The 16,620-nt window shown below is 38.1% G+C and overlaps 1 protein-coding gene across 5 annotated transcripts in view; it reads left to right on the forward strand.

The window, feature by feature from the left end:
* Positions 1–16,620, forward strand: part of nbeaa (neurobeachin a) — a 356,961-nt gene that overhangs the window by 151,048 nt on the left and 189,293 nt on the right. For 2 of the 5 annotated variants that reach the window (XM_088922429.1, XM_088922430.1), the window contains exons 15-25: positions 569–631; positions 1,844–1,941; positions 2,734–2,826; positions 4,963–5,071; positions 5,200–5,281; positions 6,863–6,986; positions 7,688–7,880; positions 8,310–9,317; positions 10,438–10,655; positions 12,363–12,516; positions 12,941–12,964. In XM_088922429.1, the coding sequence (XP_088778555.1) occupies positions 569–631; positions 1,844–1,941; positions 2,734–2,826; positions 4,963–5,071; positions 5,200–5,281; positions 6,863–6,986; positions 7,688–7,880; positions 8,310–9,317; positions 10,438–10,655; positions 12,363–12,516; positions 12,941–12,964 (2,166 nt within the window). Of the gene's footprint in view, positions 1–568; positions 632–1,843; positions 1,942–2,733; positions 2,827–4,962; positions 5,072–5,199; positions 5,282–6,862; positions 6,987–7,687; positions 7,881–8,309; positions 9,318–10,437; positions 10,656–12,362; positions 12,560–12,940; positions 12,965–15,308; positions 15,368–16,620 lie in introns of all 5 variants that reach the window. The other 3 variants (XM_088922431.1, XM_088922434.1, XM_088922432.1) reach the window with 3 other exon arrangements.

Here is a 16,620-nt window from a genome sequence, read left to right on the forward strand (position 1 = left end):
ATAAGCCTTTTTATGGAAAAGGCCATTTCTCAGGTTACTTTGACAAAGGTTTTCTCCAGTACTGAAGTGTATATATAACTCCAAGGCAAGAGAAGATAAAGTATTTTTTAAATAGATATGCAAATACACTTTAATTCCAAACTTGCATGGGCATACTATTTGGAAACAACTTTACGGGCAATCTTGTTACACTAAAATCTCTGAAACGAGTGCAATTTTTGTTTTAGTTTTTTTCAATGCTTGCTCTGTGTAAATGCATCTTGCAAAGAGTAACACAGGCAAAAAATGAATATTTATATTATAAAGTCACACCGTATCAACTCTTGCTGGAAGACTGCTTTAAACTAACTGTTGTATTGTCAATGACAGTGTACTATTATCAAGTGAAATGTAGTCCAGCATTTTCTTCTAAACTTGTCAGCATCGATGTTTTACATATTGTCAGTCTGTCCCTTCTACAGTGCACCCAGTGTTTGTTTTTTTGGCATTATAGTTTCTTGTTAGTATATTCTTGGCTGCAGAGCTTGAATTTTGTTCATTGTACACTGCTTTTGTTCCTTTCAATTAGGATCGAGGCGTGAAAGAAGATGAGCTACAAAGTATATTGAACTACCTGTTGACAATGCATGAAGTAAGTCTAAAACACCTCTATGGGATAGCTCTTGACACTGGTGTTATGATATACTGTCTATCTAACAGTATTACCTAAAGCAGTAATAGTAATGAAATGGATGAAGAGCAGAATATTTGTATCTTTAGCAGTAACCTGGAATGAGTTAGAAGCCATCATTTTATGGGCTGGTGATGGATTGTATTCCAATAGTTTTGAATACCTTTGCAAACAATTAGCAGTGCTCCCTGGTAAAGTATAGATTTTATTTTCAGTGGCTTTTAGAGAACTGTTAATAAATCTTTCTTTGGGTTCTGTCATTTTGATACTCCCAGGCATTGTCCTGGCCTTTACTGTCAAGTTCACAATTTATTTGAAATGAAACCCATTTGCAAAAGAAGCTGAAATATACATAATGAAAAACGTTGTCACCCTTACTACAAAAGTGCTTAGTTAAGGCAATGTCCATATGGTGACAGACAACTTTATCAATTAAAATATGATACTACAGTATCATACAGTTTTGTTTATCTTGTGTTTTGTGTGGTTAATCCACACACAATTTAGTATCAAATTTAAATCATAGCATGTTCTGTCTACAATATAACAACATAATATTAGCACATATTGATTTAGTTATGTTTTATCTAAAGTGTGTTGTCTTAATGATCTAATGAATTATAATTTCTTTGCCGGTGTAATAGGATTTTATTGATCAATGAACCAAAATAAACTAGTTTTTCTATGCCCTTCAGCCATGAGATTTTTGATCCGGTTCATTCAACAGGTCAGTGACAGCCCAAAATGAAATAACAGCAGATAACCTGAAAAAAAATAAAAGAGACATGAAAGTAAAATAACATTAAAAAACAGATGAACAGTGATTATAGTAAATAATTCTTTAATTAACATATACAGTAAGTAAGGATAAATCTGCTGTTTTTGTACTAAGGTGTGTATTTATTTTGGAGAACATGCCTGATCTTCAAAATATAATGTGACCTGTAACTGCAGTGTAATCACTGAGAGTTGGTGGTATGAATTAAAATGCTGAAGACGTTTCAGTTTCTCACATTTCACTTTATAACTGGACTGCTATCTTAGTTCTGAAGTAAAATGTGGTGGGTAGTATGCACATTATTAATCTTTTTTAACAATAGTCAAAAGGTAGAACAAAGTAAATGGTACTGTAGGCCTTTGTAAGAATGAGAATTGTTTCTTGATTCCATGCAGGATGAGAACATTCATGATGTGCTGCAGCTACTCGTCGCTCTCATGTCAGAACACCCAGCATCAATGATACCTGCCTTCGATCAGAGGAATGGAATACGGTAAGATACTGGGGAGTTGTTTTTTCAAATGCACTCAGAACCATTATGTGATACTGTACATTTGCTCAGCAAACATAATTTATCCGTTACCTTGAGATTTGTTAGCACTGCTCTCCTAAACATGAAGCTGTTTATTAAACTTCAAACAGTGATATAGTGAGGCTAATCAGGACAAGATCATGGAGTTTTGTTTAACAGAACTCTCTGTTCCTGACCTCAGCAGACCCACATTTAACAGAAAGAAGGTTAACTGAAATCAAGGCCCTCCTGTGATATGATAAGTGGCCAAAAATGTGCTTTTCTGCAAAAATCCATTTATAAGACATGGTAAAGACAGCAAAATAAATTGAAATCATGGCACCATGGCTTGTGCTTGCCTGAAAAATAAAAAATTGAAAGGTGTGCTGCATGCTACGTAGCTTTCTTTAATTTCATACTGTACATCTATTTTTAACTTTTTTTAACTCCATTCCTCATCTCCGTTTCACTGACTATTCAGATGCTGTATATATCAAGTAAAATTAAAATCCTTGAGAGGTACAGGCGGTAATCTTTAAAAAAAAAAGCTTAATCACTGTTAGTGGGAACTTTCTAGATCTTTGTCAGACCACGTACAGTACATGGACTTGTTTGAAGAGCAGCGCACGTCTTTGCTACTTTCATTAGTGCTTGTGGATTTTTAAGTATTGTGTGATTATTTGTCAATCCAGCTTTCTATTTTTTCTAATTAACCAAGTTCCTAGATTTTGATGTTGAAACTCAGTGTGTGAAAAAATCTCCTGTTTTTTCCAGGGTTATCTACAAGCTACTGGCTTCAAAGAGTGAAAGCATCCGAGTTCAGGCACTTAAAGTGCTGGGCTATTTCCTTAAGCACCTGGGTCATAAGTGAGTATATTAGTTTGGGTTGCTATTACTGTTGTTTGTTCCCAAATGATTATAACAATCTCAGTAGTTTTGATAACCTAATTCTGCCTTCTTATAGTGAGTGTTTGGATGGGGTTATACTGCCCCTGTAGTGATGTTGATGCTTTTTGTGGCATTTCAAGTTCTTTTTATCTAAAAGTTGGAGTAATTATGGCTAGAAATCAAAGCTAATTTTTTTTTCTTTGTGCATGGATCTGTTATAATCCTTCTCATTTTTATGTGGATTCAAACACCTCATCTTCTTTCTGCTTGTCAAAAATAATAAATTATCTTGATAATAACTCATCTGTTTTTGACTATGAGAACTTTGAGGTAAAACGTGTTGTTTAAAAGAAAAAAATGCGAAGAAAAATAAAAGGAAAGAGTCGAGATGAGTTTGTGTATCTAGATGACAGAAGTGAAGAGGAATGCTGTGTTGACAGATGAGGTTGTCTTTTCTCCAGGATCTCAAACAGGGTGTTGTTTTCAGATTCTTGGAAAATGGCTTGCTGTGTTTTTTATCTGTTATTCTCAGATTGTCATTTGGATTTTGCTCAGCCTTTGTGCGCCATCCTCATTTTAAAAGAAAGCTTTTTTCCTGTAACATGCAGGTCTCTGCAGCTGATTGAAAGAAGTTGTTAAGGCTATTTCTGGAAACTCACATGGTTGATATTCTATTTTTCTTCCTGTTGCCATTTTTGCCACAGAACAAAATGTCGAAGGAGAACAAAATAAAAAAAATAACTCAAGAAAATTAGGTATCTTTGCCATGTAGGGATTTTTATGGGTAGACATACTGGAATAATTCTTATGACAGACTGTTCATTCACAGAAGCAGTTCTCTGATCAGGAAAAATGATGCTTGAAGGGATTTCCAATGCTTTTGTCATTTACATCAAAGAAAAGCTTTCTAGCTGGATACCTGAAATCTGAAGCTTGCTTTTTTGGGATGCTCTGCATCATTTTGTGTATAGGCTTAGTATACATCTAAAGAAAAAGAAACAAATTTAAGCCAAGATACAGTACGTAGGTTTAGATATAATCAAGTAACTGCCACAGGGTGTGTATTTTAAGCAACAGGAGAGGAGGGAGAACCTAATAAGCTGGTGTTTTAAAACAAGGGGTTTCTCAAACAATTCAAACAATCTGTCTCTGAAATAACACATGACCAGGTATCATGGTGAGAATGTAACTCCTGAGGGTGGATTCCACCCCAGGTACAGCTCTGGCTTATATTGATTCAGTTTACTATAATTGAATGTCTTAATTATTTTGCATCCTGGCCCTTATTGATTCTCCATCAGTTTAGATGCTGTACTGTTTGTGGTCCAGCAATTCCAGTATCAAACAAATAGTGAAAAAAATTACCCATGGGTGGATTCTGAGAAAAATTGTGTTGGCTTGTATTTCAGTAGTGCAGTATTCAGTATTGCACTACTTGCGTAATGGTAATTTGGTTCCCAGAATCATTTCTTTCAATCAGCTTTTGAGAAATTATACATTCTTTATTCTTAACAGATAAAAGAGAATCACACAGACTGCAAATATAATAAGAGTGATAATGTATGGCAGCTCTAATAGGCTAGAACAATAGCATTTTGAAGGAAGAAGGCAACTACAGTACTGTATATGATATGTGATTTGAGATACTTCCTTTTGAGTTTCTTTACTTGTTTGAATTTTGTAACTATTGTTATGTGAGAAGTGCCCAGTACACCGCAAGACAAATAACTAAGTTTGTCACATTTCCAGAGCCATGTATTCATAGCAGTTTTCTGTACTGTTGTGACAACAAAGCCTCTTTGGTGTGCATTCAGGAGTTACTTGCAGTGCAAGATGCTGGCATTTCAGACGTCTTCCAGCATCTCTCTACAGCTAATATATAGCCCAGTCAGGCAACTTCATGATTTTGCCTGGTACAATGTACTTATAGTGGCACTACTTTGACACAGAGTCTACAGAATTTGACAGTTTTCTACAGAATGCACTCTTACTAGCACAGAGAACAATGTAGACCAGTTTTTGGATAATGGAGTTCTGTTCCCATCCCATTTAGAAGCACAAAAGGTATGTACTGAATAATTTGTACTGGTGTTTTTCTGTCTTTAATATTTGCAGACGTAAAGTTGAGATAATGCACACACACAGTCTCTTCACACTCCTGGGAGAGAGACTAGTGCTTCACACCAACACTGTGACTGTGACCACCTACAACACGCTGTATGAGGTAAGGGAAGGGTACACCTCTTCCATGCTGGAGCACACAGAAAAAGGACAGTCCTGCTGTTACCACTCTGCAATGATGTCTTCTCTTTCTGAGTGAAGCTGATATAATTCTGTATTTTATTCTTCTAGATTCTGACAGAACAGGTGTGCACACAGGTTGTACATAAGCCCCATCCTGAGCCAGATTCGACAGTAAAAATACAGAATCCAAGTAAGTATTTAGGCCAAAATATTCCTGAAGAGTTTAGTGAATTAAGCCCTGCAACTGTAGCTTTATCTTTAAATAACTTACTGCAACCCAGTTTGGCACTGTTGTCCCACATTACTCTGGGAGAACTGAAGACACACAAATGTCCTTCAAGATGTGCTTTCTCAGTGTGGAGCCTAAACAAAGACAGATTGCCATTCTGAGAGCAGACACAGCTGCCTCTCAGTCTTCATGTTGCAACGCAATACAGTCTTCAGAATGCAACGCAGACACTGCTGCTATGACTTTGAGGACAGTCGTGGTACTTGGAAAGTTGCAAAGCATATGTTCAGAAACTGCAGGAATAGAGAAACAGGGGTTTTAGTTAATTCATTAATTCCCAGAACCCAAATGTAGCATCTTTTACCTGTTTTTTTTTCCAATCTTTGGAATGACTGAGGTCACACTTAGGGGTCACCAATGCAATCATCTAAAAGTTCTAGGCGTCACACCCAGGTATCCCATTAACTTCCATCTGAGGCTTGTAAGATGAATCAGCAGTAACTGTAAATAATAAGCAAATACTATGTATTTTGTCCTTAAGAATGATAATCAGTCCATCTCCTTTCTGGATACTTCATAGATTTAGCTTCCTACTGCAGTATATTATGTATAATGCTATGATATCATGGGGAGCCTGTGTACACCTAAATAATTTGTTTTGTTTTTTTTACATATTAGGGTAATTCTTTTATTAGGTCCCATTTGCTTATTTTGTTACAGTTAAATGTTGGTATCAGTTTCTGTAGTTGAGTTTGCTGCTACAGGTTTGGGTATCTTTATTGGGGGTACAGCAGCACAATTTCCAATTTGCATAAAAATCCAGGTCATCAGTCAGGAGTTTAGAGCCTTATAGTATTTCATACTGCTGGCCCTGTATTATATCTTCATCCTTCAGTATTATGTGTTGAAAACATGTACTCCCTAAGAACAAGAAACTTATTTTTTCCCCACTCTGCTGTTGTTAAAATGGTCAGTCTCTTTCATTGAAATATGCCATTTTGGAGGAAACTGATAATTTCTAATTAATTTGAAGGATTCCCTATTTATCAAAGCAGCCTTGGTAGCACAGACAGATTTTTTTTTTTAATTGCACCACACAGTGGAATCAGGGGTGAAGTCTGCAGGCTGGCTTGAAATGCGATCTGTTCTGCGGGGCTGATCACATAACAGGAGGGTTGTGGGTTCAAGTCCCCGCTGTACTCACTGCTGTTGTACCTTGAGTGAGGCACTTTACCCCAGTGACTCCAGTCCACACTGCAAGTGCAGACTAGCACAGCTTTGGTTAATTGATTGGCATCCTGTTCATGCAGGGAAGTCAAAGTTCTCCTCTATTCCACTTAACTCTACAGAAGCCAGAGTGAGCTCAGGCCCAGATATGGAGATTGGCTTACCTGCAGGGACCACAATGACTCAGCTTTGGGAAGGGCTTGCCTTGGTTTTTAGGATTTACATGTTTGTTGTATGGAGATGCTGAGAGTTTTACCAGTCCTACTGTAAATTTTGCACCTGACTTGGCTCTTGTGCTGTTGTGCTCATTTCCAGTGATTCTAAAGGTGGTAGCCACCCTGCTGAAGAATTCGACGCCGAGTGCAGAGCTCATGGAAGTTCGCCGTCTGTTTTTGTCTGATATGATAAAGCTGTTCAGTAACAGTAGAGAGAACAGACGGTGAGTGAATCTGTATTTGTCGGCTTCCTTTTTTTCCAGGAAAGTGAAAGCTAATTGCATGATTAATGCATCAAAGCTAAGGAAAAATAAAAAGCTTCATTGTTTTTTTCAGTTGTCTTGGATGTTTACTATAGATGTGAATAATTGGTGTCTTCTGGGTAAATTAAAAAACAAATAATCTTATTGGAAAAAAATGAAGACATGGTGAAAGATCTTTAGGTCATACTTGAGAGTTATACAAAATCTATACAAATGTTTATATTGACTCAGAATACATTGAGAACATATAAATTATTAATTCAGCTTTGCAGTTAGACTGCAGAAACTTTGTTGCATGAGACACCCCAGAGCGTAACTTAAAAAAAACACAGGCATGGGATTACCACATTAAGTAGCCAATTAAACATACATTAATTTGTAATTTTTTCAGTTGCATTTATTTTAAAATTCACTCAGTTCTATTGGTAGTTGGGGTAAAAATTATTTGAATGGAGTGTGTTATATTTAAAACATATGAACTTAACATTCTGTCATTATTCTTATTTCCATATTTAGATGTACAGTATTGTTCTTAAATGGGTAACAACAGGCAGTACCAAGCAAAATCCTCTTTGTTGCATTAAAGACAAACCCTTGACAAGATTATCAGTTGCATAAGGGAAAAATAATGAAAGATGCTTCTCATTGTATTTTCTTCTTAGGTGTCTGCTCCAGTGCTCTGTTTGGCAGGACTGGATGTTCTCTCTGGGTTACATCAACCCCAAGAATGCAGAAGAGCAGAAGATCACAGAGATGGTGTACAACATCTTCCGCATCCTCCTGTACCATGCAATCAAATATGAGTGGGGAGGCTGGAGAGTCTGGGTTGACACACTGTCTATAGCACATTCAAAGGTGAGAAATTCTTTGAAGTGTGAGGGTACACTGCCCCCTGCTGCTTTGTGGATTCTCCGCAGTAAAAATGCCTGCCTTTCCACAATCATTGCATTCTGCATTAAAAATCAATAATACTGGCTTCTAGATGATTTTTCTTGACCAGATCCTGATATTTTTTCAAAAGAATACACTACAATTTAAGATGTTGATTGTTAGGCACACTCGTTAGATCATTAGGCTAATCTGATCTGCCTTGATGCGATATGTGAGTGACTCATTATCTCTGGCTACATATTTATTAATTTAGTTAAGTTATTCTTTATTTTTTATGATTAGTCTCTCATCTATTTTCACTGAATATGTGATGTTCTGTATATATGTGTGTATATACTGTATACATATTCAAAGAGGGTGGTTTTCTGTTACCTGTTGATACATTACCTGTAGGTGACCTATGAAGCTCATAAGGAGTACTTGGCTAAAATGTATGAGGAATACCAGAGGCAGGAGGAGGAGAACATTAAGAAGGGAAAGAAGGGCAGTGTCAGCACCATCTCAGGCCTGTCCTCCCAGGCTTCAGCGGTCAAAGGAGCCATTGAGATCCGCGAGATGGACGACAACTCTCAGACCCAGACCCCTGAGAGTGAAGCAGACTACCCTGAGACCGCAGACTCCAGGAATCTGCTGGCTGAGGTCAAGGGGCCCGAGGAGGGGCTGGGGGCTGTGGAGAGACCAGTGGGAGGCGTGCGGGTCGAAGTCCACGACCTGCTGGTGGACATCAAGGCCGAGAAGGTGGAGGCCACCGAGGTGAAGCTCGATGACATGGACCTCTCTCCTGAGACTCTGGCTGGAGGGGAGAATGGGACTCTGGTGGAGGTAGACTCGCTGTTGGACAACGTCTACTGTGCCGCAGTGGAGAAACTGAAGAGCAATGTCAATGGGGCGCTGGTGCCAAAGGAAAGTGAGGACAAGAACACCGGCCCCCTCATCACCTTGGCCGATGAGAAGGACAGCATCCCCAACAACAGCTTCCTCTTCAGCAAGGCCCCTGGTGGCCAGGAGGAGAAGCTGCTGCCTGAGCTGACCTCCACAGAGCCATTGGTCCTCCCCAGTCCCCAGGAGCCACAGGTCCACACCAGCAGCGCCAGCGATGACCTGGGTCTGCTGGCCCACATGACAGGGAGCTCTGACCTGACTCCCACCGCCAACATCCTGGAGGACAGCGAGTTTAAGATCCAGACCACACTGGATGAGATCAGCTCCATTGCTGAGGCGGAGGCTGTGTCTAAAGGGGCAGAGTACGCGGACATTGGTGGTGCAGTAGGAGAGGGTGAGCCTTCTGCTATAAAGGCCAGCGGCAGCATGGATGCTGCCAGCACCACCTCTGACACGGAAAGATCAGATGATGGCAAGGACAAGGAGATCAAAAAAATCCAAACCACGGCCACGACCCAGGTAAGGCAGGACTTCTGCTGTTCAGGAGGCATTGGTGGAAAGGAAACGTAGTTATTTTTCGTTTGTCCACCATGTTGGAAAATTGTTCTCAGAATGCATAATGCAAATGCAGTGATTTATTTCTGATGTGAAAAGCTGCCTTAATTAGTTGACTTTGTCGGTAATGCATAAACACAGTAACAATCAACCAATTTAGTATCAAGTCTAGGTTGTTTTTTGTTTCGAAGGAGCTTCATACCGTTGTTCTTGGAAGGCAGGTTGTGTCTGGCCTCTAGTGACTAATGGAGGAATTACATAGTCACTCTGTCTCTGCCTTAAATAACCATGGGGTTCATAAAAAGTAGAAGTCTAGAAGTATTAAATTTCTCCTGCCCAGAACTCTTAACCATGTACTGAAAAAATAGCTATTTTTAGGTAGAGGCTAACAGCACTAATATTTCTATACTACAGTAAAAGAGTAAGTACCAGCATCTTAATTAACATAACAAAGTGAGGAGAACCACTTATGTGACAAACTCACCCCAGTGTGGATGCAAATCCCCTGTTGGATTTAGAACTAAACCAGTTTTTGCTTTACTGAATACTAACAGTGTGCCTTCATACTGGGCTCCTTGAATTATTCTGGCAGTGAGCTGTAATTTTAATGGAGGCTCCATGTGGAGCCTGAAACAGTCATCTGTTTAATAGAAAATGGTCTATTAATAAGTCTCTGAAACCTGCGACTGGAAAAAATGATGATAGGGTGGAAGTTGTTCTTCTGTGTTATTAATTTAGAAACCAGCAATTACATTTTTGTAGTGTTCTGCATTTTCAAAGGGTAGCCAAACTTGACCCAGGAAGAGTCTTTAATACATCTGCTGACTTCAACTGTGCTTTCTTTTAAGTTATTTCTGTAGCTCTTGCGGCTTTTGTAATTGTGCATTTTGGCTGTTCATGTAAATTTAAGATTACATTTATAGAGACTAATCATAATTCTATAGATAACAAGTATTTCTAGTCTAAGGGCAAGTGGGTTATGACACACACAAAACTTAATGGGAGCCCCCTGTGTTGTGCTGGCACTGGTAGCAGTGTGTAGGTGTGAAAGGACAGGAGGTGAGTGGGCTGCTCTGTGCCACAGGCTCTCCATGGGCGAGCGGGCAGTCAGATGGACCGAGACCTGCGGGTAGACCTTGGCTTCCGAGGGATGCCCATGACAGAGGAGCAGAGGCGTCAGTTCAGCCCCGGCCCGCGGACCACCATGTTCCGGATTCCAGAGTTCAAGTGGTCACCCATGCACCAGAGGCTGCTCACTGATCTGCTCTTCGCCCTGGAGACAGACGTACACGTTTGGAGAAGGTAACCCAGAAACCCACATGTGGTACAGCACATGGTTATTAAAGGAGCTTCGATTACAGTGGTGGCTGGCTTTTATCTTGGAAGCTCAAACTTTCACACTTTTCTGTTAACTAAATGAAACTCAATATGTGCCATATCTCATGGTGACCAGTTTTTATGCTTTACCCTTCAGAAGATATTGGTTTCCTGCAATGTTTTTTCATGGCATTCTATTCATTTGAAGGTGCTTGCTGTCATTCTCTCTACAATGAAAAGGACTGGGTTACCACAACACATTCCTTTTTTACACCCAGCCAAAGAAATCTGTAACATGGGTTTACTTCCACTTTGTTCTGTGTGAATGAGTATTTATTGCATGCATTATTGAACAGAGGAATTAAAATGTGGCTTATCACTGCCTTTAAGACTAATGAATACTGTATCTATGTACAGTGTATGCTTGGTTTGATTAAGTGATGCTTTGATAACGTTGCATAATTTTGCTAGAGCTTTTTTTTATTCCTAGCTTGATTATTTATTCTTTCTAGTGCCAGATTAAGAAAAAAAAGGATCTCAAAGTCCTACGTAAACAGATATCTAGTTCAGTACCATGCAAGCCTGCCGTTTCTTTTTATTTTAATCACCTGAGCAAATGTTATAGTCGTATCAGTTTTTCCAAAGTGAAAGGTAGTCAGCAGAACAAAAGATTGACACCAGAGAAATTACAGCCAATTGTAGTACATGAGGGTAGAAGAAAATGACACCATCCAGCTACTGTATTTGAAGACAGAATGAATTGTTCTGTTTTGACACTGTAGCATCTTTAAGGTAATCTGGGGTGCATGGTGGGGGGTAGCAGAATGGATGACCAGAACTTGGGGTGTAGCTGGTTGTGCCATCAAAGTTTTTCTACTTGGGCTTCAACAGTAGATACCCGACTTTAGTCTTGATAATTGATAAAAGTGGGGCACCAATGATGGCGATCAGGGATACATGAGGGTGATTTTGGGGAGTCGAGGAAAAATGTTACATTTTTTCTCAAATGAAATTAAGAATTAATAAATTGGTTAATGAAAAAGAAGGCAGCATGCATATGATCGCCAGTAAGTGAGCAACAGTGACAGCCCTTACTATGGGCAGCCTGAAATTACCATCTCTTGACAAGTGGGATAGGGAAAAGAGATTATGCAGGAAAAAAAAAACATGCTGTTGAACCTGGGTCCTATTGTTCTGTTCTAAGGCTGTGTATTAATGTTTCCTTTCTGGCTGAATTTGCCATATGGATGTATGGATGCTGTATACTCTAAAAAAACATTCAATTTTTAGATATATTGATAAATATTTTTAACATTATTCTTCTCTAGGTCTGTTGGTTGTTGAATCATGATAAAATTTTATATGGACTATTACAAGTATCAAAATATCTGAATGTTTTATTTAAAAAAATTAAATGCAGAGTCCACATGACATACTGTACAGTATTTACAAACATACTTTTCTGGCTTTCGATGCATCTTAAATTTAATCAAACGAATGTGACTTGTTTGTGTGATGTACAGGTGCCACAAACTTTTTCCCCTCAAGATAATTTTCTCGTATCTGAGCGAAAAACTCTTTACAAAGTGCTGTTCACTTGGCTTGGTGTTAAACATTATCTCTAATTTTGATACTGTGTCCGGCGACTCCTTTTTACAGTGTGGACAAATATTTTTCTTCTTTTTTTTTCAGCCATTCAACCAAATCAGTCATGGACTTTGTGAACAGTAACGAGAACATCATTTTTGTACATAATACGATTCACCTCATTTCCCAGATGGTAGACAACATAATTATCGCCTGTGGAGGAATATTGCCATTACTTTCTGCAGCTACATCTCCTTCTGTAAGTGGGCAATCTTCCATCTGCAAGGACTTAGTGCCACCTAGTGGGAGAACTGGAAGGTTGCATGTTAGTGGGAGCATCGTGGAATGGAATGCATGTATTATTGAACAGCAGAATTGAAATGTGGTTTATCACTGCCTCTAAGACAAATGAATATCTATTTATGCTTGGCTTGATTAAGTGATGCTTTGATAACATGTTGAATAATTTTGCTAGAGCTTTTTTTTTTACTCATAGCTTGATTATTATTTTATTGCTCGTTTCTAATGCCAGATTAAGAAAAAATGAATATCCAAGTCCATAGTGAACAAATATGTAGTTAAATATCATGAAAGACTGCAGTTTCTTTTGATTTTAATCTTTTTTCATTTTTTTTTCTCGTGTTGTTGTATTCTGTTGTCCGTTTTGTCTGTTGCATGTCCAGAGCTCTAAGGTTAGTATAACTGCTGTAAGTTTCAGTTTCTCTTTTATAATGCACTAGTTTTTTTAGTTGCATGTTCAAAAAGAAGGTTCTGATTGATAACAGATTTTTTTTTCCTCATTTCAAATGGGACTTTCTCAGAAAATGAGTGGTTGCAGTGTTAATGCATATCCTTGAACAGTGGTATTTAAGTTGCTCAATTAAAGAAAAGTTACTCATGGCTTTTGTAAAATAGATGTACTGTAGTGATGTTAAAGTGTAATCTACATAAAGAACTATTTTCTTTGTACAGCCTGAAACGTGTTATAGAAACATAGACCTGCTTAATATTTCAGTCCCTTATCTAGATATTCATTTATTTATATGAATTAATATTCTGCCTTATATTTAAGTAAGATTAGTGAACAAGGTGTATAGCATCACCACATTATGGCTTGTGTGTTGAGTTCTTCCACCTGGGAGTATCATTTTCTTCAGAATAAAAGTGAATAAAATAAATGTATTCATGGATTAATTAAATTAGTATATGGTCTGAGAGAAAGTTTGTCAGCCCCTAGTATAATTATGGGAATTCCAGTTTCTTACCATATTACCCATGTTTGAACCTGAGTTTATATTTACTTATTTAATTTTTTGAGTTGCAGTGTTCTGTGAAATAGAAAAAAATATTTGGGGAGTGTATCTGAAATAATAAGTAAACCTCTAGCACAGAAAAGCAGGTTATTAGATTTAATTGGGTAAAAAGTAAACAAGGACTGAGTTTAGGCAGTCCTGTCCTATAACATTTGGTCTTCACCATACAGGTTAGTGGAAACATGTCATGCCCTGACAAGAGAAATAACAGAGGTCTTCCCTGAAAAGACTACTTAATGCTTATCAGTCAGACGAGGGTTATAAAACATTTGGGGACAAAACATCTACAGTCTGAGTCTACAAATGGAAAATATTCAAAAACCACAGAGACTCTAGTCTAGTAGTATCCATCGATATCATTGCTCCCTAAACAAAAACATCACCACCAGCCTCGAATTCGCCAGAGAGAGAACCTGGATAATTCATAAGACTACTTGAAGCATTTTTGGCCACAATGAGAAGTGGTTTGTGTGGAGACATCCAAACCCCAACAGTTTTCTGAAAGTATAATCTGATTCTGACCCTCAAGCATAGTGGTGGGAGTATCATGGTTTGGAGCTGCTTTATTTCCTCAGGACTTAGACAGCTTGCCATCGTTGATGGAACCATAAACCATGGCATTTTATCAGCAAATTATGGAGGAAAATGTCAGGCTATCCATTTTTCAGCAGAAACTGAGCTGAAAGTAGGTCATGTCTGGACTTAAACCCCATTAAAATGTTATGGCAGCATTTGAAGCAAGCTGCTTATGCAAGGAAACCCTCAAATGGCACTGACATGAAGAGGATAGATAAGAAAGAATGGGCCACGATTCCTAAAAGCCAATGTGACACTGAAACAGTTATAGGAAATGTCTAATTCAAGTCATTGATGCAGAAGGAGTTATCACTCTAAGGGTTCACATACTTATTCACACAAGGATATTTACTGTTAGATCATTTTGTTAATTACATAATCCAAATGCATTTCATGTCTTTCTGTAACATGCTTAATCAAGTTTTCTTCTTCTTGTATTAACGCTTTCATGACTATATTATAAATGTAGATATAATGAAATATAAGCTATTATGAATGTAGCACTTCTTTAATAGCTCCCCTCACACAAAATAAAACAGGGGAGGGCATTATTATAAACATTATATTACTGTATGTTTACTATTATAAATACATTAGATTTAAATCTATTAACAAAGGAATAATTACATTGATTTAACTGCTTCTTAATATTGCTAAATGGGCAATTTGAAAATATTAACAGCAACATCAAAATCTTGCAAAAATCTTTCTAGGACACCTTAGAATCCAAAACTGTACTCATAGTTAAGGAATTGCTGCTAGAAAATTCCTGGTTTAAGCTCTGGCATTTCCTACATATCACAGTGTACTCACACCCTTAGCCTTCTTCTACTCTGTCCCTCTGACGACCATGCACTGTAAAACAGGTCTATGAGTAGCCCACTCTCTAGTCTTTATAGTTAATTTGGATAAAAGTGCCAGCTCTATTAAAGTGTTTCATCGCATTTAGGAAATGACCGATTTTGTACAGCAGAAGCTCATTTTACCCTCATGCCTTTGCTTACATTAAGAGAATAGAGAGCAAGAACCAGCACTGTGAATTTTTCTTGTTCTGTTTTTTTTTTAAAATGATGATTTTCAAAGCTGTTTCCTTCTTTGTTAACATGTAAGACTGAAGCAAGTGGTTGCTCACATCTCTTCCCAAGGGAGGCTTTAGCTCGAGTAGTGGCAAAGAGTGATGAGGTTGCCCCATTGTCTAACAGTGTAGGCTCTGTTGGTGAGGTGGGTAGCTGTCGAGTCCAAGTGGGATTAACTCCTGCCTATTCTGTATTTAGTCTGCTTGTGTTACCCCAGATGTAACTATCCCCCCTCGCCCTTCCTACACCAAAAACACACCAAGTAAAATTAAAACAACCTGCTCCCTCACTGTGTTGCTGACTAAACTGTAAATTTAATTTCGTTCATGAAGTAATGCCAGACTTTAAAAGCTTCTTTCTTTACTGCAGTATTGGCCCTTCTTTTAATCTAACACCAGACAAATTATTTTTAAATAACAAAACAAGATCTCTTATCATTTCTCTACCAGTAACTCGTCTTTTACAATTTGAACCTTTTGCATTACTCTCAGAAAATAGGTAGCATGTTTGGATTTAAAGCTATGTGCCTGTGTTTCACTGCCCAAAAACATTATTACAAAATATTGAACCACTGTTTTTGTTTTCTTTTCAATCCATGTTTTTTTTCATATTTCATTATTTGTTGCTGCTTTGTGTGCTTCAAAATCTTAACTCTTACAACATGGCTGTCTGTAATGCTAAGTGGCCTTACAAAAAAATTAGAAAACCAGAAAATCGCGAGAGACACAAAAATAACCCCAAATTGTACATCCAGTATGTCCTGTCAGGAACATAAGATATTGTAGTGAAACATTGTGTATGGTTGGTGATGGTATAATATGATACATTCAGTTTACACTTAAAATGAGTATTCACTGATGAATCATGCAGATAAAGAACAAACTAGTTACAGACACATAGATGAGTTAAGATTCCAAAAGAGCTGCCCCCCTTGTAATATGTACAGTACAGCGTCTCTACAGATGCTCTGATTTATAAGCTCAGACGTCAACCACATTCAAGTTAAAGCATAATTGTGGGGGAGTTTCATCTCCTTTGGATTGCTCTTAGTGCGGATCCTTCAGTAGGCAACACCTGGAATATAAATGATTTGGGATGAAAACACCAAATAAAAACTAAAACATAAAGCTGCCAACTTTGTGTTGATAAATTATGTGCAGTCCAGTGAAGCACAAGGCAGGCAGTGGCTATAAAATCCTTGAATGTCACAGGGTGTTTTGTGACATTTTTAAAGCCATGGTAAAATTCATTTCAGTTCTTCAGCAACACTGTCAATAAGTAGCCCATCTCAATTTCAAGCTTGAAGTCAGAGGGGGTAGGGGCTGTGAGACCTGAATACTCTAGGACCTGCTCCTCAGCTGACAGGTGTTGCCTTTATCGACTCTTCATAATTGGCAC

This window comes from Atractosteus spatula, chromosome 7 (genome assembly GCF_055471065.1).
Source record: "Atractosteus spatula isolate fAtrSpa1 chromosome 7, fAtrSpa1.hap1, whole genome shotgun sequence".
Taxonomy (NCBI): Eukaryota; Metazoa; Chordata; class Actinopteri; order Semionotiformes; family Lepisosteidae; genus Atractosteus; species Atractosteus spatula.